The sequence below is a fragment of the Crocuta crocuta genome, unplaced genomic scaffold, assembly GCF_008692635.1.
Source record: "Crocuta crocuta isolate KB4526 unplaced genomic scaffold, BGI_CrCroc_1.0 scaffold14, whole genome shotgun sequence".
NCBI classification, from domain to species: Eukaryota; Metazoa; Chordata; class Mammalia; order Carnivora; family Hyaenidae; genus Crocuta; species Crocuta crocuta.
Genome location: NW_027530209.1, coordinates 3283331 through 3309432, shown reverse-complemented (window position 1 = coordinate 3309432; position 26102 = coordinate 3283331). Strand labels below are relative to the sequence as shown.

Here is a 26102-nt window from a genome sequence, read left to right as displayed (position 1 = left end):
ATATCAAGAGTCATCTGCTTAACCAACTGAACCACCCAGGCACCCCAGGGACAGTTACTTTAGATGGATGACTAGGGCAGTCTTCTCTAAGGAGGGGACACCTGAGTAGACATGAGTGATGAAAAAGAGTTTGCTTTGTGAAGGTGAGGAGAAAGAGGCTAGTGTAGGTGAAGGGATCAAATGTAAATGACTGAGAAGCCAGGAGCAAGCTTGACTTGGTTTGTGTGAGGAACACGACAAAGGGCTCCATGTTTGCAGCAAATCTAGAATGGCAGGAGAGGAGGCTGAGACAGTCATCAAGTCATGTCAAGTCAAGTAACGCATGGCCGTGTGGCCTAAGGAGGAGTTTGGATTCTATTCTAAAGAGGAATAGAAGACACCGAGGGTTTTAAAATGATATGAGCCATAGCTTATAATTTTGAAATAATTTTACAGCTCCTCAAACTGACAAATTAAATTCACCCCCCCAAAATAACCATTTAAATGAACTACATTAACTTCATGTGACAAATCCGGCTCCTCTGAAAGTGAAGTGGCGATACAGTGTGACCTTCAAGATGACTTCACTGGTGACCCTGTGCTGTGTGATGACTCCGAGAATGACAATGACGAATGGGTCATTTCCTGTNGTCCTGACCCCGACAGGCACACTTACAAGGCGGTTGCATCTGGTTGATCCAAAGAAGGTTAACTTAATTTCTTGACTCTTACCTAAAGGAAAATATAAAATTAATATTTCTTCCAGAGAACTCCTAGAATCTCCCTCCCCCAAGAATTGAACCCCCAGCCCTCCAGAATTGTTTGAAAAACCTTGCCCTAACAGAGGCATTTTAGGGCCGCAAAACTGCCTTGTACAGTGGTAAATAATATGTCATTACACATTTGTCCAAACCCATACTATGTATATGACCAAGAGTGAGCCCTGGTGTAATCTAGGGGCTTTGAGTGATAATGATGTATCAATATAGATTCAGCACTTGTAAAAATATAACACTCTGGTGAAGAATGTATAAGTGCAGGGAATATGTGGGAAATACATCTCAGTACTTTCTGCTGAATTTTGTTACGAATATAAAACTGCTCTGAATAATGAAGTCTTAAAAAAAAAAACTTGCTCTCCATGGAAAACTAAACAACAATTTAGGAATGAAGTAAGAATATATTTAAATATAACTGCATAAGACAGACTCCAAGGCAGCCCCAGACACAGTGCCTAAAAAGAAGTCAGAAAACAACGTCTGGGGCATGGGGGACGGAGACGTCTCTGGGCCTGTGTGGGTATTTGAGGGGGGATTGTGGGTTAGGCAGGGCTTGACGGGGACCACAGGATTGGACAGCGTGTGAGAAGGAGAGAGAGTAGTACATTCTCCAAGGGTAGAAAGCAGCGCGGACAAAGGCTTGAAGGTCCAAAGGTTTTCGGAGTGCAGAGGGGATTGCGAACGTAGACGGCTGGCTGGAGCACAGGCTTTTGATTAGGGGACTAGGGGAAAGCAAATTTGGAAAGGCTGGCCCTACCATTTCACACTGATCTGCCCCAGTGGGACCCCATGGTGGTGTCATAGCCCCGGACTGCCCTGTTAGAGAGCTGGCCGTGCGATCAGTGTGGAGGGGTGGAGGTGCTTTCTCAATGTAGCTATTTGTACTGAGTCTGTCACTAGCTCGGCAGGAGGTAAACATTACTTGACAGTCTCTCCTGGCCCTCACCCATCCGAAGCATGAGAGAGAGTCGGGCTGGCAGAGTGGGTGGGCGCTGGGGGGAGGGAGTTCTTCAGAACTGAAGTTTTCAGTGAAGGAGAATGAAGGGCATAGAGAGGCTGACCCATAGTCTGGGGGCGCCAAGCAAACGGGCCCTCACAGTGGAGTCCCTGGTGCCTACGTTCTATCTTTCACTCTCAAAGGGTCTCGTTTGGAGCAGAAATCCCTCCTGTCTCTCTCTCTCTCTCTCTCTCTCTCTCTCTCTCTCTCTCTCTCTCTCTCTCTCACACACACACACACACACACACACAGAGGCATGCATGGACACATATGTACCCACACACACAGATAATGTCAAAATTATTTGGAATTTAAACTCTCAGCTCAGGATCCTTCTGAACAAAGCTACATGTTAATCGGCTCTGTTGATCCCTATCGCCCTGCAGACGTGAACTCCTCACTGTACACGGTATGATCATTTAAGCCCATTTGACTTCTAAAGGTGAGGGTGATAACATTTTGGATTTCATTTTTGTTTGTCCCATAAGAGCATTGAGTTTTGGCCAAAAACCCGGGCCGTGGATGAATGTGCTTTAGACCTCGCTTGTTGTCACGGGGCCAAGTGGACTTGGGAGAGAGGGTGGAGCTGTCTGTTCAGACATGATTTTTAGTTTTGCCCTTTGCCTCTGGAGCCAGGGCCCTGGCCCCCATCCAGCCGCACGAAGAGAAGATTATGGTATTTTCTAGGTAATTTTAAGGAACACAAACCCAAAGTAAAGTCAGGTGGTTTCAAGTCTGCACTGAATTTTTCATGTTGAGGATGTGTCATGATTCGGGTTTTCGGCAGAGCTCTATTTTAAATGACGAAGGGAGCTGTATTCTTCTGGAGACAGGCATGTTTTGGTTGTTTGCTAATGACCTCTGGTTTTGCTTATGAGGAGTTTTGTTAACAAATGGAAATGTAGCAAAATAAAACACTCTCTTTCCTTCGTACTTTCTTTTTTTCGCCCCTTTTCTTCTTTTTTAAACAATGAGAACCCATGCAGTAAACTGTCAAAACCAGGCTATAGATATTGGTTATTGTAGCATCATTAATACTGTGCAAAAATAAATTAGTCACTTTAGCAATCAAACGCATTCTTCTGATCCCCTGTCGGTGCTTTTAAACAGAGCCTTCCCCTCGCTGTTTGATAGATCCTATTGTTAAGCCAAGAGAACTGTAGAGATGTATTAAAAAATTCTTTGAAAATTTTCCAGCCTCACGAACCCATTCAGCAATTAATTAGCCTTTAAGGAGGCTGATAAGGAAAGCAGGGCTGGGGCCTGCGTGCTCGCTCGAATTTAAAGGTTTAACCCCACCCCCTGGATGAGAGGACCCTCCCGATGCCCTGCCTGCTTGCCTTGCCTTTTCCTGCCCCCTGACCCCATCCCCCATCTCACCCTCCAACTACCTTTCCGGAAAGAAAAGGGAGCCTGCAGAGGGTGACAAGATTAAACCAAAATAAACTCTAATCTCAAGCACAGAAAAAAAATAGCTCTGTCTTCATGCTAAAGTGACTTGAATCAAACAGAAGTATAATTTCTGGTTCCTGTTTGGTTCCATCCCAGCCATGGTTTGGCCCATTTGTACTGAAACTGCATTAAATTCCACATGGCTTTCCACCCCCCTCCCCTCCCCACCCCCCATCCTCACCTGTCTCCAAAGTCTCAACAACACTGCAGAACTACAGATATGATTTAAAGCTAAGTGAGAAATTTAAAAGAGGCTCTGCTGTTCCCAGAAAGGGGGATATTTTTATATTCACTAGAGGCCCTCTTAGTGCAGTAAAGTGCGAGATAGAGGCACCATCACTGATCACAAGAGGACACGTTCAGGAAGGAGAAAATAGCTGCTCAGAGGCAGTATACGTCTTGCATTCTTGGGGCAATTCCATAAATGTAGGATTGTGGGGTGAATGTGCCCTGTGGATGTGCACATTAGAGGCCAAGAAAAAAGAGAGGCTCCTTTTCTTTTGAGAACTGTGTTGGCTTGCTACGGCCTTCGTGACAAAGTACCACAGAAGGGGGTGCTAAAGCAACAGAAATTCATCTCCTCATAGTTCTGGAGGTTAGAAGTCCAAGATCAAGGTATTGGCAGAGTTGATTTCTTCTGAGGCCTCTCTCCTTGGCCTGCAGGTGGGGCTCTTCCTGTGTCTTCACATGGTCTTCCTTCTGTACGTGTCTGTGTCCTAATCTCTTCCTATAGGGGTACCAGTCACATTGGATTAGGGTCCGCCATAACCGTAATTACCTCTTTAAAGATGCCATCATCAAATACAATCACATTCTGAGATACTGGGGGGCTAGATCTTCAATATATGAATTGTGGTGTTGACACAATTCAGCCCGTAGCAAGAGCTAAGAATATTTCATTATCACAGTTAACCCTTGGTTAGGGCCAAAAAAAGTTAATAGTAATAAACTCCCCATGAGTTTCTTTCACACACACACACACACACACACACACACACACACACACACACACCTCATTCCTAGTGCCTGAAGAGCGCAAGGCTGATTCCCAGGGGCAGCAGAACCCTGAGGGACCTGTGGATGTTGAGAGAAAGTGGCAAGAATGGCCGGTGCTGTTTTGGTAATGTAAGAGTGACTTTGTTGATGCTGAATCCAAAGACCCATCTCACCGTTGTCACCATGTTCAGAATACATTTACTAACTGGTGCAGGATATCCAGTTGCTGTGTGGTGCTATTTGGATTCAGGCTTTTTCATAGTCAGTGCAGCACTCTTCTCTTCCTTGGCATTACTGCTCTTCTCAGACAAATAAATATATAAGAATAAGAACATTCCATGGAAAAGTGTGTCTGTCTGTCTGTCTGTCTGTCTGTCTCTCTGTCTCTCTCTCTCTCTCTGTCACACACACACACACACACACACACACACACACACTCACACACCAATAGAAATGTATATGTTACAAAATATCTCAGGTACATACTGATGCTTTCAATCCAAGGATAAGTTTTGTTTGCATTTTAGGACATATCTTTTTCCTATAGCGCACAGGAAATTCCTGCCTAGAATTCCTACTATCCAAGTCACTAGTAGGCTGTTTTTATTACTATTTTTCATATCACTTTTCCTCTTCAAAACAGTGCCCTGCTCCTGGATCCTTGCTTATAGTGTACAAGCATGCCGAAAGCTTGGCCATGACTGGGCAGCAACCATGAGCTTCATCAGAGATTAGTTTTCAAGGTACTAGAGGGAGGGGACAGGTTCTGAAACCAAAGTAGCATGCCAGAAGAACAAGAGGTAGGCCAAGGAGGGTGCGGAAGCAAAACTTAATCAGGGAAAGCAGAGGTTCGGCTCTGAGGAGACGAAGAGAGAATTGCAGGTCCAAAGAGTCAGAGGAAAATTCAAGGCTCTGCTCACAAGTGTCAGGCAGAAATGGGACTGCACCTAGATGCTTCCTGCATCATCACCCATTTTCAATACATCTTGTCTGTCTCCTATTTGCAAAGCTTGATGCCAAGTGTCCAAGATATAAATCCACATAAGAAATGGTCCAAAATGTCAAGGATGTTACATCTAACAGATGGGTTAACTTAAAATATCACAACCATGTCTTAAAATTTGGGTTAGCTTGCCAAACCACGTGAAGAGCCAATGTGCATCCATACCAACCGCTGCCACACTTGCCAACCACTCCTCAACAAACCTTACACTTCTGACACTTCTCTCTCCAAGAGCAAGATGAGTCCCTAATTGCTCACTAAGTGTAGTGAGTTCTTATTAGTACTCATCTTATATCATACTCTCTACCTCTCATTCCTGTAGCCCTCTCCAGCCCTAGCTATGTCTCTTAGTTTGCCTTAGACCTCTCCACTGGTACTTTCCCCCTTCACTTTCTTGACCCAGTTTTTCAAAATTTCTGTCACAGTCTTCTTTTTCTCCTTCCTCCCTGCTCTCTCCTCTCCCTCAGCATTTCCTGTGAGTGATTCCTTGGCATGGGCTTTAAGCCGACATGTCCTCTCTTTCAATCCCAGACCTACATTTCCACTGCCAGCTTCACTGAGTGTCATCTCCAGAGGCTCAAATCACCATGTTTAAAATATTACAAACTAGATCTTCCTCCCTATTTGGTTTGTTCTTCTTTCTACTCAATTAATGATATTCATCATTCAGTTGTCCACACTGGAAAAGCTGAAAACACATGAATATAGATATCTCTGCCTCTGCTCAGTGCAGAATACAATGCTCTGCCCATTTACCAATATGTGCTTAATAGCTTAGTAGTTTATTGCATCAAAAATTCTGAAGTCTGCTTGAGACCATTCATAACATGGTGCAGTCCCACCCTAAACAAACCCAAATTATTTCCTGTTATTCCTTAGGACAAATTCTCAGAGTCCACCAGGCTGTCCCCACTTTCCACCTTTCCATTCATCTGGGAATTCCATGCTGATTTACACAGCCAAGTCTTTGCATGTTTTGCTTTCCCATCCTTGACGGGCTTCCTTACCATCTGTCAAAGTCTAGGCATCTTTCAAGGCGGGTTCCATCACCTGTCCTAGATAATACCTCCCTTGACCACATCAGACCGTGGTAACCACCAACACCCCCCACCCCCACCCCTCCGAATCTCTGAATTCCTCTGGCACCGAACATCTGTACCACAGAATTTAGCACCTGGCTACATCCTTGTTCTCTTTCTTTGGTATAAACAAGACAGAAAGCCAGTCTCTTTTCCAGGGATTCACAGACATGGTAAATTCCTCCTTGAGTTTTTCCCAAAAATGTGTCTGGAGGAGGAATTTATAATCTTTCTTTCTTCAGATGGTGAAATTTACATACCTTCTTGTGATACAACATGCTTTGTCTTGGTTATCAGGAAATTTAGGGCAGTTTTGGTACCAGATTGTAATAATCAGCTTGTCTCAGAATCCTAGTAAAAGTTATCTATTCTACCTGCCTCTGCGAAGTGTTTATTCTTAATTTTATAGTACGTTTAATTTGTAAGATACCATAAATCCTTTTGGAACAAACTGAGAAAATAGACCGCTAAATAAATAATATCCTTCTTTTATTTTATAATTTTTATTTTCCTACCTGGGTTGTGAGCCCCTAAGAACAGAGGTAGATCTTATATTTCTTCTATTGACTGCCCAAAGTGGAAAGCATATGGTGGGTCTTTAATAATTCAGTGCTGATGGGTTAATACATGTGAATATCCTAAGTGAAACAACCCACTGTGTTAAAATGGATTAGATTATTTTAAATAATAATCATCTAAAAACTCCATAATTCTAACAAAGGGCCTTGAACATATTTCCTTCTGCTAGCATTCTGTGAAATGTTTAAAATATCAGAACACAATAAAAATCACAAGTTAAAGCTTTTGCTATTATAGTATCTAAGCATAACACTTAAAATAGGAAAGAAGATTAACGAAATCAATAGTTCACTGCCAGTAACACTTACCGGATGACAGAATGCATTTCCCCCCACAACCCCAAAGCCCTGCTGGCTGCCTTTCTGACAAACACGACGTTCAGGTGGTGTCTGACTTTTTTCTCCCCTCCTGCTTATTCTCGTCCCCCCTTCCCCCCTCCCTAACACAAAATAGCAAACATTAAAATTGGCTTTTGATAAAACTACATGTGCCAGTCATCAAATTCTTTTCTTTTTTAGGGGGAGGGAGCGGGGGTTGAGGGGGAAGAGGGGTTCCTTTATCGAGCTCACTCAGGGAGAATACTTTAACTTTGAAAGAAACCACAAGAATGTGATCATCAAGTCATAGCCAGACTTAGCCTGTGTTCATATTTCCTGTCCTTTTACCTACCCACACGCCCCCATACTCACCCACCAACATGGACCTATAGCTGTTATTTATACAGAAGGTGTGAATAATCCATATAAGTACAAACACTTTTGAGACTTAAGATTTACTCAACTGACTGGGCTTTCCCATTGTGCAAGAAGTTAAGGACTGTAGAGCCTTTCTTTTGCTCTTTTAACCAGAGTGGAAGTGTTTGCCTTTTCATGCCCCGAGTTGCCTTCCCTAGCCTTTTCCTTCCAAGCAACAATATTGAAGAGAGAATGAGAANCACCTCCTGATCTAAACTACATTGTATGTCTGATGTTGGAAGATAAATTAAACCTCATCTTTACCCCCAAAGTCATTGTTTTTGGACCAAACTCCAGTGTGGGTCCATCTTGGCTAGCCTCATGTGACCTCTTAACCTTGTAGTTTTCAGGGCTCATAATTAACGTAGGTTACTTTCCCATGGCCATTTACAGTATCCTGAATCTCTTTACCTCACTCACATTTAGCTTCTGTGTGCTTTTTGAATAAAAATTTAGGGGCAGCAGGGTGGCTCAGTCAGTTAAGTGTCTGACTTTAGCTCAGGTCATGATCTCATGGTTTGTGAGGTCGAGCACCATATCAAGCTGTGTGCTGACAGCTCAGCGCCTGGAGCCTGCTTTAGATTCTGTGCCTCCTTCTCTCTCTGCCCCACCCTTGCTTGTGCTCTGTCTCTCAAAAGTGAATAAAAGTTAAAAAAAAAATTTTTTTTAAGAAATTAATTTCAATTTGGCTCAGGTGAGACAGAATAAGGTAAGCAAAATAGGAAGCATATCAAATATGTTCTACAGATAAACAGGATATTTTAGGGACACTTGGGTGGCTCAGGCAGTTGAGCATCCGACTCTGGCTCAGGTCATAATCTCATGGTCCATGCGTTCAAGCCTCGCATCAGGCCTCAGATCCTCTGGCCCCCTGTCTTTCTGTGCACTCCCACCTGCCCATCTTGTGCGTGTGCACTCTCTTTCTCTCTCTCTCAAAAATAAAAAATAAACACTTAAACAGAATATTTTGAATTTCCGCTATGTGGGATTCTCCTTCCTGTTTTTTCCTAGGCCATGACTGAAATAAATACAAGTATCAGCTATGCTAATATTAGATATAATATAAAAGATAGATTACATTTAACACTAGGAGACACAGAGTGCAAACCTACAAAAAATTGCCTTGACCCTTTGAAAATATGCCTTTGATGTGTGTGTGTGTGTGTGTGTAGTATATGATTATATGTATGTGCATATAATCAATTGATTATGTATATATAATCAATTGCTGATGCAAGATGTAGAATCAAAATTTTAAATACATTTAACATTAGATCTTAAACCCATTTGATGAGATGAATCTGGGTTATATGACTTCCTGAACAAGAATAAAATTTGTCTAAATGTCGTATTTACTAAGTGTAGTGAGATCACTAATGTCAGATTAGCTCTGGGGACTAGCAAATGTTTGCCTGGCACTTTAGAAATACATATGAATCAGGATAGAATGCATGGATCTAGGTTTATAATTTTACATAGTTTAAATCTTCCTTTAAGAATTATACATATCTAGGGGCGCCTGGGTGGCTCAGTCCGTTGAGCATCCAACTCTGAGATTTGGCTCAGGCCATGATCTCACAGTTCATGGGTTCCAGCCCCACATTGGGCTCTATGCTGACAGTGAGGGCCTGCTTGGGATTCTCTCTCTCCCTCTTGCTCTCTGCCCTCTGCTCTCTCCTGTTTGCTCTCTCTTTCAAAACTAAATAACCATTTTAAAAAAAGAGTGGAAAGGTTCTGCCACTTTATCTACCCACTAGTAAAATGCAGCTGAACAATTTGACATTAAATAATAAATGAATCAACAAAACTGTGCTGCTTTATGTATTCATTCTTCTAACTTTTCAAGTCTCCAAGGCAATAATGCAACCATAATTCTAGCTGCTTCTGGGCCCAATCCATTATCATCCTCTATACCCGTCATCCTTAATGCCAACATCCTTCCCTCCCACCTTTAACATAGGCCCTAAGCAAACTGACCTTTATGCGCATATACTGACTGCTTCCTTCTGTAACTGATATTATGTTGGATATGAAGCCGCTCAGCCGTAGTAGAACTAGAAGTGGTGCAGCAGCAACTAAGGGCCTCTGTTGTATTGCTTGCCTCCTACAGCCACGGGGTCCTCAGAGAGAAATATCAGTCCAAAGAGAATCCGTCTAGAGACCAGCCACCTCCATGGTACTTAGCAAGCAACTCAGCTGCCCCTGGTTTTGGCAATACAGCGGCCCTCTCTGCCCTCCCTCTACTCAAGCAAAAAGGCAGAATAAAGCAAAAGATCCAGACCAGCTGAGATGGATACAAACAGCAATTTAAGAGAGCATCCCAGTTTGTTTAGTGTTCTTGCATGGATTCTATACAGATTCGTGCTACAAAAATGCCTATATTATTTTTTTTAATTTTTAAGTGTATTTATGTATTTTGAGAGAGAGAGATTGAGAAGAAGAGAGGGAGAATCCCAAGAAGTTTCTGTGCACTGTCAGCGCAGAGCCTGACGCAGGGCTCTATCTCACGAACCGTGAGATCATGACCTGGGCTGAAATCAAGAGTCAGATGCTTAACCTACTTAGCTGCCCGGGCGCCAGAAAATGCCCATTTTAAAGAACCATTAGGTAGACCTGATATTAACAAAAATCATGCCGGTGAGGGAAATATTCCTTTTATGAATTAGGCAAAGCTTGTAGTTTTTATCATGGCTTTAAACACTCAAATACTAGTCAAAACCTGTGAATATGTATACATTCTTTTATATGGATAATTATCCTCTTTATTGGTGGCGCCTCCTGGATTAGGAGGATTCTTCCATGCAAATAAGCAGTAGAGGAAGGCAGTACAACAAAGAACACCTTTTATGTGGCTTCAGTACTTATTTAGCAAAACTTCTGCATTTGTTGAGAGGCAAATGCTACGTTCCTGGATTCCTATAAATTTCTTTGCAATTACTGAAAATTTACTAATTCAAATTAAAGTCCTAATATATTTTCGGTAAATGTATATAAACAACAAACAGACCCGCTGTCCATATGCTGTTAAGATCAACCCACCCAAAGTGTTTATGTGTACTTTCGAATTTCTGATCCTGATAGAAACAGGCAAAGATCTCACTTAGGTATGGTCTGTACTGCTTTAATACTTAGCCATAGAAATTAAGCTTAAATACAGGAGACTTTATGCTTTACAAGGACTCCAAATTAAGTTGCAAATAATGTTCTCTGATGATAGCACCAAATTCACAACACCCCCTTTTTGGCCAAGAGAGTAGGTCTTCTTGCTTTGGTTTGGTTTGGGAGTTTTGGTTTGTTTGTTTGTTTAACCACTTTCTTTTTATGGTAGAGGCATCCATTTTTGTGTGAGCCTGAAGTTTTGGGGTCCTTTGGTGGTTTTTTTAAAGTGATATTGTGGTCTCACATTTTAACGTTTCCTGGAAGAACCGGCCGGCTATTTATTTTAATTACTTCACAGGAACCCACATGACAGTTTTTGAAGGACATTTTCTTATTACTCATTGTTTAGTATTTCGGTCATCATTTTTTCCCAACAGGATACAGTTTCAAGGTAAGATTCCATTTGTTCTCTTTTTATTTCAGAATAAAAATACANATTACCCCCCACCACCCACCCCTCTTCTCCTCCACTCCAAAAGAAATTTTCATGGTTTGGGTAAACATTTCTACTAAATCTGCTTTGAAAGCTAATCATTTAAAGGCAAATACAACCTCAAGAACCACAGTGTTTGCAGGCGTTAGGAGACATTTTAACACAAATCTTCCTATTTACCAACCTCCAAAATTCTAAACCCTATGGGGATGCCTAGAGATTCTGATGAGAGGAAAACAAATAACATAGAGAAAATAAAACAAACATCATTATTCTCTAAATGTGACTTTGGTGCATACAAATCTTACATCAGAAATAGAAATTCATCTTTCCTGAAATCATTTTATAGTTAACTGATTGGAAAAATAGGCAGCACCAGCCATTGTCAGAAGTATACTTATAAAATCAAAGCCCAAATCTAGAGATCAAGTCTTTATTGTAAAACGTTGATGGATCTTGAACAGAGTTCACACTTGCTTCTCTCGTGTTAATGTAATACCCATTATTCCTTCTTTAGTTGGTCAAATAAGAGACTCATTATTGCTTTCATAATGTCCAGTGTTTTACCAAAAGCCACACTGGTACATTTTTTATATGTATATTTTTATGAAATAAAAAATTTCTAAAAATCACTGATACAGATTTCACAGAGTATCAAGTAAGATGGCTTTAATTATGATGCTTTTCTTTGAATAACTCTTTCTAAAAAAGACTTTTGCAAGCTTTATTCCAGTCAGTCCTTATTGCAGAACAGAATCCTAGAAAGCCGGCACGAACTCCTGCGGTCAGTCGCTCCCACCACACATCTTATAGATGGTCCAAACTAAGGTCCAAAGCTGTTAAATTAAATTTTCCAAGGTCTGTAGTTTGTGTCCCCTTTTCCCTATTGCCCTTTCTAGCCCACATGCCCTGTGCTATCCTCAGCTTTTAGATTGTGTAATTGTAGGCCCTCACTTGAAGCTATATAGACATTTGGTGAGCTGGAAATCGGATCTCCACCTCCCGGCATCATTTCATTATATTCTCTAATGCATGGCCTCCTGTTAATCCCTGCCGGCAAGAGGGCTTTTCCATCCTATTCCCATTTTTTTTTTTTTTCCGAGAAAAAAAATTTCTACTGGTATCAAAAGGTGCTAAGGATGCCTGGAATTGTATGGATAACATCTTCAGGATTATTCATAATCTACTCAGGAAATAAAACAAACTTCTGTGAGGTGGTTGTTTTTTTTAACCCTTTCTACAAGTTACACAGCGTGTGGTTAGTAAATATTGGTTGAGCTGAATGGAATGACAGGTAACAGAGCTGTTGCGTTTGCTGTGAAGACTGAAGACCGTTGCTATGTCCTATAGAGATCACATGGTTCCCTCAAATAAAAGATGTGCTTAAACAGCGAGGAAAACCAGAGAACCGGATCCACCTCCACCGCTTACAACCTTCATGGCCTTGAGAAAGCTACTAACTTTCCCAAACTATAATTTTCTTTTCTGTAAATACCGTCTACCTTACAGAGATTTTATGCGGATTAAATTAGACAATGTGTGTGTAGAGTCAAGCACAACGAACACCCAACAATTTACCCTTCCCTGCCCTGCGTGTCTGGCTGGGAGGCGACGGGTCGCCTGCTTCTCTGCTCTGAGAGTCGGGACGTGAACGTCAAGCTGATCTGTGTCTGGATATTTTTGGACTCCTGGCACAGCCCTGGAAACCTGTCTAAAGCACAGGGTGTCGTGGCTTTATTTCACTCGCTTGTGTCTGTCCCACATGTAAGATGTCAGGGAACAGTGCAGTTTTCTTGTCTTTCTTCTTCAACTGTGTGCTGATACTAAACACGGCATTGGGAATGGAGACACACAGGTGAAGAGGTTTTTGTCTCATGAAGTTTGATGGTTTTGAAAAACACTTTCTAGAGTAACGTGCTGTGAAGCCATCTTTAGTTTATTAGATGGCCTCGAGTATTTTGCAGAGTATATATTTAAAGTCATCAAGCTTCTGTAGCTTTAATATACACAAATGCAATTACTGGATCCTCCTCAGAAATCATTGGTCAGATCTGTCCCCACACTCTGTACCTTTTCAAAATTTGTAGTATTCTAAAACTGGTGATAAAGCTAAGACAGTTTTGTAGATCCAAACGTTTATGTTTCAAACTTCGAAAACAGAATCTTTAGATCCTGAAGCTTTTGCTACAGAAAATGTTGATATTTCATGATATATTTATCTACTCTAAGGTGCTTTATAGTTAGCATTCGAGGCAAAAAAAATTTCAAGTTTCTATTTTAATTCCAGTTAGTTAACATACACTACAATATTAGTTTCAGGTGTACAATATAGTGATTCGCACTTTCATACATCACCCAGTGCTCATCACAGCAAGTACCCTCATCACCAAATTTTTTTTAAAAAAAAGTTTATGTTTTATTTATTTTTGAGAGAGAGAGATACAATGTGAGCAGGGGAGGGTCAGAGAGAGAAGGAGACACAGAATCTGAAGCAGGCTGCAGGCTCTGAGCTATCCCACGCGGGGCCCCACGCGGGGCCCCATGCGGGGCTGGAACCCATGAACCATGAGATCATGACCTGAGCCAAAGTTGGATGCTTAACCAACTCAGCCAGCCAGGTGCCCCTCGTCACCAAATTCTTAATGAGGTTTTCAGATTACCGTTTTGAGCCCCTAATAAAAGAGAAGAATTCCTTGATCAAAAAAAGTACAATTAATATTCAAAATAGCACTGCCTAAGGACGTAAGAGGGCCGTTAGCTCATGCCTACAGCTCACACCACACTGTACTTGGGAACTAGTGGTTCCTGGCTGTCAGTCCACTTGGTACCCTGACAATGGGTTCCGTCTGACCAAGGCCTTCCCAACCTGTGAATCTATCAAGGTTAAAACAAAGCCCTTGGAAAATATATGCCCTTCTTCCTTCCCCTAAACATGCACACACTGTAGCCTAGAATAATGTGCCAGTGATTAAAATGAAGTTTTGAATAAAATGGAAGTTTCAGTCTTAGAGGTTGGGGTAATATGGAAACTGGAGAAAAACCTAGACAGTAATAGCATTTCAATACAATACTATAAAACGTGAGAAAATTGGATTTTGGTAACATGAACAATGGCTGCTATTTCCAGATGTTTGAAAAGTGAAGTCTCCAGGATATATTACAATTTTGATTAGGAAGCAGCAACTAAAAGGAAAGAAGCAAAATAGAGATTAACAGAGTAATTTACTGGAAGAACTAATCTATCAAATAATATCAGCTTTCTAGAAAATGGCTGTTGAAGGTTGGATGGCTTTATAATTGATCAAAACAAGGATTGTAGATATCATCTGTGTTTAATGTCTATCTGTATGTGTAAGTCTATATCTAGACCTCTACTCAGTTCTATCAGCTGGGTTATTGAGAGAGGATCCTGAAGGTCAACTTTGTTAACCATGTGTAAGTCTTTTCCACCCTTTGACTTTAAGAAAAATGTGTCATTCATGTTGTTTAACAAATAATGACTGGCTGGCTATCAAATCAAGAATATAGGGCGGAATAGTCTTTTACTACGAGGTAGAATTTAATATTCACAAGTGGTCGGTGAAGGACCACTCCATCTCAATAAGGGGAAAATGATAAAATCATGCCTTTTTAAGGTGTCATTGGATATTCAGATCCTCTGGAGAAGGAGGTTTGAATCACCTCGTCCAAAGCACAAGAGGAAGAAAGAAGCTATTTATTCATAAATAGCAAATTGGCAACTAACTTTACCTCGAAATCACACTGCAAGCATGGTATACGATAAACATTCTGGCATAAAAGAGTTATAAAATATTAAAATACAAAAATGTAAGGCTGATGGCCATTTAATTCTTTCTGAGGTCTCAATATCATATGTTCTTTTTCAAATCACTCTCCCATTAGACACTTCTTTCAAATACAGCACATCTCACACGTCTACTGTCTACCCCCTGCATGCACAATGGCCCATCTAAAATCTTCTGTGTTGCTATAATAGTATTAGAATCGCGTTCATTTCAGAGCAATGCCAAAGCAATATAATTCATGGAAAGAGAAATCACTTACAGTTACTACCCTAAGAAATCTTTGCTCTAGGTTTTTGTTTTCTCACCGATTTTTCTCACTTTCATTTCAGCAAGTGCTTTCTGTGCATTTTAGTCTTGCTAACCCTACACATTGGGAGTTCACTCGAACACCCGGAGCTGTTACCTACAGAAACATTCTTTGCACATTCTGTGCATAAAGGATTCGATTGTTCATATTGTGTTTTATGTTTTTTGATCTTATTCCTCTGGCCTGCACAGGCATTTAGCCGAACTGGGAAAGAGAATACAGACAGCTGACTGGATGAAGAAGACATTGTGGAAAAAAACTCCCATTGTTTAGATTTCTGTCAGAGGATATAAGAATACTTAATTTCTTTTATCTCTAGGGCTTTCATTATCATTTAAATTTCATTTTACATTAATTGATCAGGGATTAGTAAAGCCATTATGCAGAAATTAGAATAAGACAAGCCAGATGGAATGAATAATTCATGAAGTCCAATTACGTTTTATTTCTGGTGTACTTTCAAACTTGCCTCTGACTTCTGTGCTATTTTGATGTGACAATATTCACTGGAAATCAAGAGTGCCATTTTAATTTATTGTATCCCTCTGGAGTAGAAGCATTTGTATGCAGTGGGGGTGGGGGGGGGGTTGTTAATGCTTTCTCCCAAAACACCAATTTCAGGGCTGTTGGCTACTGGGCGATCTAGAAAATGTGGTTCATCTTCTGTGAAGGTTCAGGGATTCTACGTTGAGCCACGCCAGTCCACCTGACGAGGCAGAGAAACTAAGGTTTTAGAACCGCGAGATTTTTAACCTCCCAAAAGAGCGACAGAAATCCCTTCAAAATATGTGTTCCCATTCCCGCCGCAAAGGAACCATTAAAAGTATGAATTTGGCCTGGAGTTGGCCTGGAAACAGACTTGCAGCTACAGAAAAAGGCCACGAGGTGGCAGGCGTTGCCTTCCATGCAAAGGGTCCGGGGCCGCGGGGCCAGGCGGGGGCTTCCAGGGCATCCCCGCGGGTCTGATCCCCGCAGGCCGAACGCGGTGGGGTCCGGGCTCCGAGCGACTCGCAGCGCGTAGCCTGGCGAGAATTCCNAATGCACAGTTCTAGTCACATTAAAGCTGCGGTTCACCTTTTCGAGGACTTTCATCTCGGGAAGTTTTATGACACTTTGTGAATGTGCAAAGTTTTTAATTAGGCTCGCTAGACAGCCCGAGGCAGCGGCAGCGCCACAAAGTCTTCACGGTCTCTCTGCTTTACAGCACAACAAGCCGCTCTACTCCTTTGAAGACAATGCAGACTATGTGTACGATGTCATGTGGTCCCCCGTGCATCCCGCGCTCTTTGCCTGCGTGGACGGGATGGGGCGCCTGGACCTCTGGAACCTCAACAATGACACCGAGGTGAGCGGCGACGCAGGCGCCGGGGCGGGAGGGCTGGGAGGAGGGCGCAGCCGGCCTCTCTCCGTCTCCCCCTCTCTCTCCTCCACGGCCTTTTTTGGACTGACCCTCCAATTGCAGCTGCGCTGCCGACCCCCATGCTTGACTGCTCTGAAGGGACCTGGCAGATGCACTGGCCCAAAATCATTTCATCTCACTTCATCCCCAAACCGTGGCAGATCCTGGACAATTGACGACCCTTCTTTGCAAAAAGCAAAACGATGTGTGTTCACGCCTTTCCCTGCGGGGAAGGACACACTGGCTTACTTTAGAGCCGTGTTGAAATAACTCTATTGGCAAGCACTTGGAAAAGTAAGCTTTTGTGGACGCTGACTCGAAATTGAGCTTTTAAAAAGGGGTGTTTGTCAGTGTTTGCTAATGGTACACTTTCTATTTTAAATTCAGAAAAGATGATTCTGTTGACCGTTTATGTTTAGATCTATCCTCCATTTGATTTTTACAAGGTGAATAATCCTTATCTCAAATGCTCAACTTACAGGCAGGCTTTTACAATAGTTTGCCATTCTGAACATGTATGTTAAACTTAGTGTTTGAAAAAATAGTGGGATTGCAACATGTCACATGTAGAGAAGTGAAAAATGCACCCCCCTTTTTTTCTAAAAAAAAAAAGGAATTAACAATAAGGAAGTATTCTTTTTAAAAATTATGCTACATACATTTATGTTTTTAAAAATTCTGCCATGTGCATTTTTCCTTTTGCCCGCATCCTCAACATTACTGAGATGTTAACTCAGCTACTGGGGAGGAGGCTTGTGTCTTTTTTAACATGAATATTAAATGTCCTTCGATTTAATCAAATGAAGGTTCTCTTCAGCACTTCCCAGGTTCTGATTCAGGGCACCTCTCCTAAATAAGAAGGGACAGGTAAGCAGAACAAGCGTGCAAACCGTATGTCAAGTGGAGAACAAGAGAAACGTCTTTTGAAGTGTTCTGAGCAGGAAGCAGCTCAGCCTTTTTAATTAGGAAGCCTGTAGCTGGAGGATCTGAGGAGGAGCTGGCCCCCTAGTATTTTCTGTGGGAGGAGGCAGGGTAATGTCCCTCAGGTGGTATGACGGAGCCTCTTTATCTTGCAAAATTATATGCACCTCTGACCACTGACAAACAGTTATATTTTCAAATATTTCAGTTTAAGTCTTTTTTTTTTCTTTTGGGTACAAGAACTGTGTGACAAAGATAAGAGTCATGGGATGAAGTATCTTTGAAAATAAGCAAAAGGCATGAATGTATGCAATGCCCATCATTTTGGATGTTGAAATGTCCCTAACATTATTGCTCTTCATAGAAAGATGCTGTTATTCTACATTGTGATGGGTTCCCAGTCTTTCATCACCGTTGATTAAAATCACGTTGCTTCTATCTGCTAGAATAAACTCATTCACTTAAAGCAACCAAAAGACACACGTTTTCCAGGTTGGCTTAATAGACCCCCTGTATCAGAAATCAGATTTAGTAGAAACAATGTTCAGGTGATGCCCAACTACGAGGCAGTGGAGTGAGCTCTACCCCGCCTTAGTAGCTCCTATGTAACTGTTCTTGTTTTGTTTGTAGTCTGCTTTTTAGGTAAAATGGACTTAATGTGTCAACAATGAAATTGTCAAGAAGGAAATTAACTGCCAAATATAATTTTTCCCTTCTCTTTCTCTAGGTATCAAGGGACAACCACATAAGAGTTTTGTAGATAAATGTTTTTTAAAAATCATTACGGGGCATGCAAATTGCTTAGTTTTATGGTAGCCATAGTTCTGCTTTCGGAATAATAGTAGAAATGTCGAGTCTGATTCAAATCTGGTAAAGAACTGAACACTTTTTTAAACTCTTAAATGATTTTTGCCCTCTATCAAGTTGAACAAGATTTTTCAAATGTTTGTGAGATTAGGATTTAGATTTGTGTGAAAGAGAGAGAGAGAAAGAGAGAGAGAGAGAGAGAGACCCTGAATTCCCAGTGGGTTTTGTTGTTATTGTTGAAATCACTGTACTTTTAGACCAAGTTACCCCAATTGCTCCTATACAAGGGCAGTTCATATTCACCTACCTGAATATCACTCACCTCCACACAATGTAGTAATTTAGGCAGTAGATATCCTCTCTTCTCAATTAAAATGATTGAGCCTTAAAAAATATGAAAATAACTGCGAAAGCAAAGTACAGAAGAGAGACAGAGTCAATATATGGATTTGTTTCATTACAGATTCATCAACTTTTGAAAGGTCGTTATGAGTCAAACTAATTAAATATATTTTATCATTTCCTCCATGCATTTGATACCTTTTTAGCACAGATAATAGGCTGTGATAGTTTTTTTTTACCATTTATAATATTTGAAATGAAAGTATTTTTAAATGGTTAAAATAGTAATTGTCCCAGTTTGCTATATTACTGAGTTCTCAATAAATAAGATTCTTTAAAATGTAGTAGGCATAAGTTAAAGTGTATCAGAAATCAGTTTATTTTGAGTGATTTTTTTAACATTCATATTAAGATTCAACATTTGTATTCAATTCTTGAGATTGTTCATCGATAAAATCTGATATGGAACAGAGTCAGGTTTATAAAGTATGACCCTGTACAATCTTTTATGGTGTTAAAACCTAACTCTGCAAACTGTAGGGCTGAATCTCAGATTTGTTTTCTGAGAGGCACACTAATAATAAAGCATATTGACAGAATTATGGCCCATCTAAATTCACATTGTTTTGGCCTTTGAGAGGTTTGGTTAAAATTTCAAGCTCCTGCTTGCACAGCAGGTACCTTTACTGTAGAAATTGTGTATTTAAAAAAAGTAAATGAGTTGGGGACTTTCGTTTTACATTTTTGCTCACAATTGACATACAGTGATTTAAGCAGGTAAAAGAATTTTTATTGATTTCAAGATTAAGTTTAAACATAGATTCTTACATATGATGGGGTCTTTATTGCTATTTTAAAGATAGGTATTGGGTCAATAATCTCACATAAACAGATGGTTTCAATTCCCTGAATAGCAGAATGACGGGAGAGCCGAGGCACAGTACATGTCGAGTTTCCATCCAAAAACGACCTGTTTAGTAGACACAGGTCTTAAACAGTGGCGTGAGATGATCTCTAGGGCCCTCTTTTCACTCTGTTTTTTTCTTTTTGTTTCGACATTTATTCTTTTGCTTTTTAATGGCCTGTTGTCATTTCCCAGTCAATGTTTTTGGAGAAGGCTCAGAGATGTGATCTTTATATCAGGTATAAACTTCCAAACTTAAAGAGTTTACACAACTGTTGATGCAGAGGGGTAGACCCCCTAAAACCTTTTCCTAATACTATGGTTCTTGTCCCAAATACCGCAGGGTCCATTTCAGCACCTCTAGTTTATCTTAATAATAAGTATGATAGTAATTGTCAGCATCGGCAGATTTCAGTATTTGTTAAAGGAGGCAGAAGGCCCTCTTCTACAAATAGGGGCTGCAGTCCATCAGGATGTCAGCTTGGGGACATTTCCAAGGTTAGCGACTGCTTCATCCCTCCTGGTACTGACAGGAAGGGGGAACACAGGAAAAAAGAAAAGAAAAACAAAGGAGGAGAATTTGAGGTTTTGAAGCTTTTCCACCTGAACTTCTTGTCTTCTTCTGATCATCACCTTCCCGATGACGTTTTGAGGGATCTATACATATTTTTTCCCTGAAGACACACATTAATATGACCTTTATTCCACCATAAACCCCCCTTCCTGCCTTTTATAGTATCCCTAATCTTGGTAAATCCTGAAATCTCTCTCCATTGATCCATAAATCATGACCTGATCATGAAGTATCACATTTAGCGGCTGTGTTTGTATATTGGATGTACATGCTGCATAATCTGGAGAAATATTTGTCACTCATTGCCCATTGACTGTGGAAAAAGGCTCTCCCTCTTTTTTTTTTTTTTTTTTTGTTAAAATGTCTCCTCTCTACCCCTTAATTCAGTGGAGCATATGATTTAAGAACAATGAATCCTTTTACCCCTGCGCAGGGGACGTATATTACTTCATGCACATGAAGGCAGTGGTGACTCACCCATTTAAACGTATCATGGTAAATTTGTGTATCTAAATTCATATTCAGAGATTCTTTATTGCTGTCGTAACCCCTTTGACAGGTCCCTACAGCAAGTGTGGCCATCGAAGGGGCTTCTGCCCTAAACCGTGTTCGCTGGGCTCAAGCCGGCAAAGAAGTTGCCGTTGGAGACTCAGAAGGCCGAATTTGGATCTACGATGTTGGAGAGGTACATATTCTTTGGTTTGCGGGTTTGGGTGTTTTGTTTTGTTTTGTTTTTTTCCTTTTCTCTTTTCTTCTTTCCTTCCTTCTTTTTCTTTCTTTTCTTTTCTTTTTTTTTTTTTTTTTGACTTGTGTGTCTAGTTTAAAGACCTAGTGAAATTACTGACATGACCTGTGGGCCACAAGAGTCCTCTCAAGTGCGTTTGCAAATTTCCATTGACTTCAGTGGGAGTTTGGTAAGACTTCCTTAGGGCCTAATTTGGTTTTCTGTCTCCATGCATGGGCCACTTTAGTTAATGATCCAGCCTCTTTCGGAGAGCTGTAGAATTCCCACCCATCCTGTGGGAAAGCATGGCACTTCCCACCAATTTCACGAGAATGAAAAGTTTGTCCAATCCATCATGCGAGCATTGAATTTGGAATTTGTGAAAGGAACAAAAAGTCCAGTTTTCATTATACTCAGTTAAAATGTATACTATTAACTCTTTAGTTAAAATGTAGCCAATTAAAGCTACATAAGGTAAACCAAAAATGAGGCTGTGCTTGCTTCGCAGTATATATATCAAAGAGGCTGAAGTGAATTGGAATTTGTACTATTTTCATGATATTCAAAGTTATTCTACCAGATATATATCTCTGGTGAAGATACATTGTATTACATATATAATGTCTTACATTATATATGGTATTCCTGAACATCATGGCACATATCAAAGGGCAAAAATATAGCTTGTATGTAAGATAAATCTCTTAAAATTTTTGTACTATCTTTATTGAAATATTACATTATCAATCAATTTTACTTAAACGTATCCGTTTATTTTTACTGAATGGGAAAGTGTTGACAAAAAGCTTTCATTTGCAATGAGGTTAAAGAATTTTTTCCTTAAAGACAAAGAAAATATTGAACTTTCAAGCAAAACAAAACAAGAGTGTTGTGTAATGCTATTCTGGTGTAATATGAATCTAGCATTTGCATTCCAGGGGGAACACATACCACAGTTGTGTGTGTAACAGCCTGGACCTAGGAAGTACTCTGTGCCCACCTGGTGGATGGGCTTAGCTGACCACATTGACAAGGCTTCTGTACGGTTTCATCAGTCGGCATTCTGTACATTTGCCAGAGTCCCATATGGTTTGTCCTACACTGGAATGGTTTCTTATATACTGCTGTGCGGTGGGGTTGATTGTGTTGAAACAACTAGATGTTGTTGTTGTTGCTTTTAATTCAACCAGAAAGAGAAACTGAAGGACGTTTGAGATGGGAGTTTTCTATTTTGGGAGGTACACCCCTAAGTAAAACATACAGAAACCTCTCCGTTTTGCTGCATGTTATCTATTTCATTAGACAGCCCCATAACTACAACTGATGCCACCAGCTGAGTCATCCCAACAACAACAAGGACTCTGTTAATATTCATCCCCAGTGGTGAAGATACAAACGGTCTGGTGACTATTGACGTAGTTTGGAGTCTTTGGGAAAGAGAATACCCTCTGAATCAAAAATACTGCCAATGATTTTATAGCAATATTTTCTTCAGTGATTATTCCTTATATTCAATGCATCTTTTTCATCGTCTTCATCAAAATAAAACTAAGCCACAACAAAAACCTTCTTCATTAGTTCATTTACTAGAAAATTAAAAAGCTAGCAAAGAAGAATATTTTTATTTATTTTATTTTATTTTTTTTAATGTTTTATTTATTTCTAGGAGAGAGAGAGAGAGACAACGTGAGCAGGGGAGGGTCAGAGAGAGAGGGAGTCACAGACTGAAACAGGCTCCAGGCTCTGAGCTGTCAGTCAGCACAGAGCCTGACGCGGGGCCCAAACCCACGAACCGTGAGATCATGACCTAAGCGAAAGTCGGACGCTTAACCGACTAAGCCACCCAGGCTCCCCAAGAAGAATATTTTTAAAAAGCAAGTTTTCTATTTTCTTTCTCTTTCTTTTGTTTATAACAAGTGCTATTGTGGGAGAGAAATAGATGTGGAGACATGCTCAGAGATGAAATGGCAGAAAGTAGATGAAGTTTAAACTCTTTTCTCCACCTCCTTTGCTTCTTATACATAATGTCACTTAACCCTCTTAAGATCATATGCAACAGTAACTGTTTTGTCCAAGAGGGTTGAAAAGTAGAATAGTTTAACAATCTGGTCTATTTCAAGAAAGATTTTTGAAAAGTCTGTATGTTGGCCACAGATATTTTATATAATTATTGTGTACATGTGTGTGTTGTTATCTATATATAACATATATGCATAATATACATGCACACACATGCATCTATGCACACACACAATCCCTATGCAATAAGAAAACACAATATGACATCTACACAGAATGTTCTGTAATAAAGTGATTTTATAGCCTGCGGACAGAATTACTCAAATATGAGTCATATTTTAGGAGGAAAAAATGATTTTGCAAAAGTTGCTTTGGCTGATATGTCGCTGCTAAAACTTCTTTCTAGGTTGCTATCATCATTCCTAAATTGTAAAGTGTTGTTATACTCATATTTCTACTGCCGTAGTGGCAGGTCAGCCTGGTTTTCATTTTTGTATTATTGCTCTTACTTTTCTAAGTGATATTACAGACTATAGAAATGTCTGCAACTATAGGCCAGTCTCGCCTATTGTCTGGAGTCTAGACAGGCTATAGAAAAATCTCTGTGACACATAATAGGCCAAACAATTTGTAGGGTTGTTTATCCCTACAAATTCACTACCCGGAAAAAAAAGGATATACTATTTTATTGACAGTAGGTAATATTATATAATCTTCTAGTCCTTCCCTGAATGACCGAAAAATCAGGATAAGCTTATACATTTGAACAGTTTTTTTTTTTTTTCTGTATGGTTTAGTCCATACACAAAGCAATCTAGAGCTCAGAAAAACTCAGACTTAACAACATAATTTTGTCTTCACTAAAGGTTTTTTTTTTTTCCTAAGTATTATTTACAAATTTAGCTCATATTTATTTCTGGAGAAAGAGAAAGGGGAGAAGTCCTTTTCTCTTTGCTCATCTCTAATCCCTATTCTAAATCTCTGAAGGCCAACTCTATAGAGTCTCCATGTACTGAAAGGGAAGTGGAGCTTAGCTGAAGTCCACTTCTGAGAGATGGTAGATCACTTCATGGGCAAATGCCACCATTACTGTAATTACTGCTGTCTGGTCCACCAGCCTAGAACTGACAGAGCTTAGCTGTACTTACAAGAGACGGGCACCCTCGAAACAGTGTGTCCTCAGCCTTCCAAATCACCTGAACTGCAGAAAGCCAGACAGAGTGTCTTCACAGCAAACTGGCCCCATTTAGAATTTGAGGTCAAATCGAAAGCTGGTACATGGCTGACAAGAGGGAAGGGGTTTGAGCAGGAAGTGGTTTAAAAAGGAGAAAATATAAAGGAAGAGAAAAAATATGGCATTGAGGACCAAATTGCCAGTAGACTGTGCTACCATTATCTGTATTCAGAATTGGTCCTCTGGTCCCCATTAAAACTGAACCCCTCACCAGGGTCATGCTGGCCTTTGGATGAAAAATCTTGCTTTATGGAACCCTCTAGGAACGAAGATGAAACACTTTTAAATAAGCTTTATGATACAATCTGTACAAGAAAGTAAATGGTAGTTTTTAGAGTTCGCTTTGTCAATCCATTTTCTTTGAGACCTCAGTACATTGAACAGGTGTCTGTCTGCAGGAAGACACCTCACGTTCATTTCTCCCTGGTTGATGTGAGGAGAGGGGAGGGGGCAGCAGGCTCCCTCTCACCAGGGTCCGATTCTGAGAGTGAGGCTCGCTTCATGCTTCATGCTTGTGTTACCTGTGCGGCCTCAGAGGCGCTGCGCACGGAGGCGACCTCAGCTTGGCTTCATGCTTGGCTGTCACCGTCTTGCAACCGTTATGAAATTCTTCCACAAGGCACCACGCGTTTTCATTTTTGCACCACCCCCCACGCAAAATTATGTAGCCAGTCTTTCCACAAGTGTATTGCTCTTAATCCTACTCATGATGCAAATCAGAAATGAAAATTTATGGCCTTGACCTAGACTGTTAGGTAAAAGGAGAAATTTTTAGAAATGTGGTCATTTGTAGTACATACTGTATGATCTTCTTCTTACTTACTTATGTCTTAGGACTATTTAAAAAATGTCGAATGGGAATAGCAATGGCTGTAGATTATAAACATCATGAGGCCCAGAAAAACAGCTGAAACCATATGGATATTCTCATTCACTCTCTATTCTTGTGTTTTGATCATACTGTAATTTTAAGTGGAAATATAATAGAGTTTGGGGAAAGATCTCTGTGATGCCTACTACATTTGTAGTGGAGAGGGATAGCCTTTTTCTGTCACTCAACTGTCACACCATGGTCAGGAACTCCTTGATAAGAGACTTCTGAAACTACCAGTGGAGACGTCTCCATTTAAGACCTGCTTCCTCTGAGACCTGACGCTCAACCAGAAGAGCCAGGCAGAAAGGGACTCGGGTATCACTGGTGGTTAACAACTGTCTGCCTTATCTCCTGTCCCAGCTGAGGCTGCAGCTGCCGCCGGGAGTCTCGGCACATGATCATGCCCTCCTCTATTATGTACAATTATCCTCCATGACTTTTAAGATGATGGCAGAGAGGAATGGCCCGAATCCAGATTTACTGATGCAATTTATTATGAACTTCTGAAGGGGTAAACAGAGGATTGTGCGTGAGCTCACTGAAATCACCAGATTGACTATGTCCATGTGCCTTCCCCCCATTTTTTCCTTTTTGTTGCATTTAAATGGCTGGTCTGAGTAATATCTTGGGGTGTATGACTAATGAGGTAAAATATAAAACAGCAGTGTTTTCAGGTAGACCACATGATGCTTTGTTTATATAGCACACATTTTTGGTTGTTTGATTTCAGCATTGTAGCTGGAAAATATACTGCACACATTTATTTTCACAGACAGGGGTCTATTTTCTTTGCAGAGCAGGTGCTCAACTCCCATTAGCATAAATGGAAGTTATGTGAATTCAGTGAAAGACAGAGAAGATCCCTTTTATTATGTGGCTATAATTTTTGTTCTGTCTTTGCATCTTAAAAGTTATTAAAATAGACAGTGGTTGCATGCACCATTTAAATTTTCCAAGATGTAAAGTTAAAGATGAGCCTCACTCTTGAATAAGTTTTGAGG

The 26102-nt window shown here is 40.5% G+C and overlaps 1 protein-coding gene across 4 annotated transcripts in view; it reads left to right on the top strand.

Annotated features, from left to right (window-relative positions):
- The window catches only part of DYNC1I1 (dynein cytoplasmic 1 intermediate chain 1), a 269847-nt gene that overhangs the window by 231686 nt on the left and 12059 nt on the right, over positions 1 to 26102 (top strand). For all 4 annotated transcript variants that reach the window (XM_077765365.1, XM_077765363.1, XM_077765364.1 and 1 more), the window contains 2 exons: positions 16508 to 16648; positions 20810 to 20935. In XM_077765365.1, the coding sequence (XP_077621491.1) occupies positions 16508 to 16648; positions 20810 to 20935 (267 nt within the window). The remainder of the gene's footprint in view (positions 1 to 16507; positions 16649 to 20809; positions 20936 to 26102) is intronic.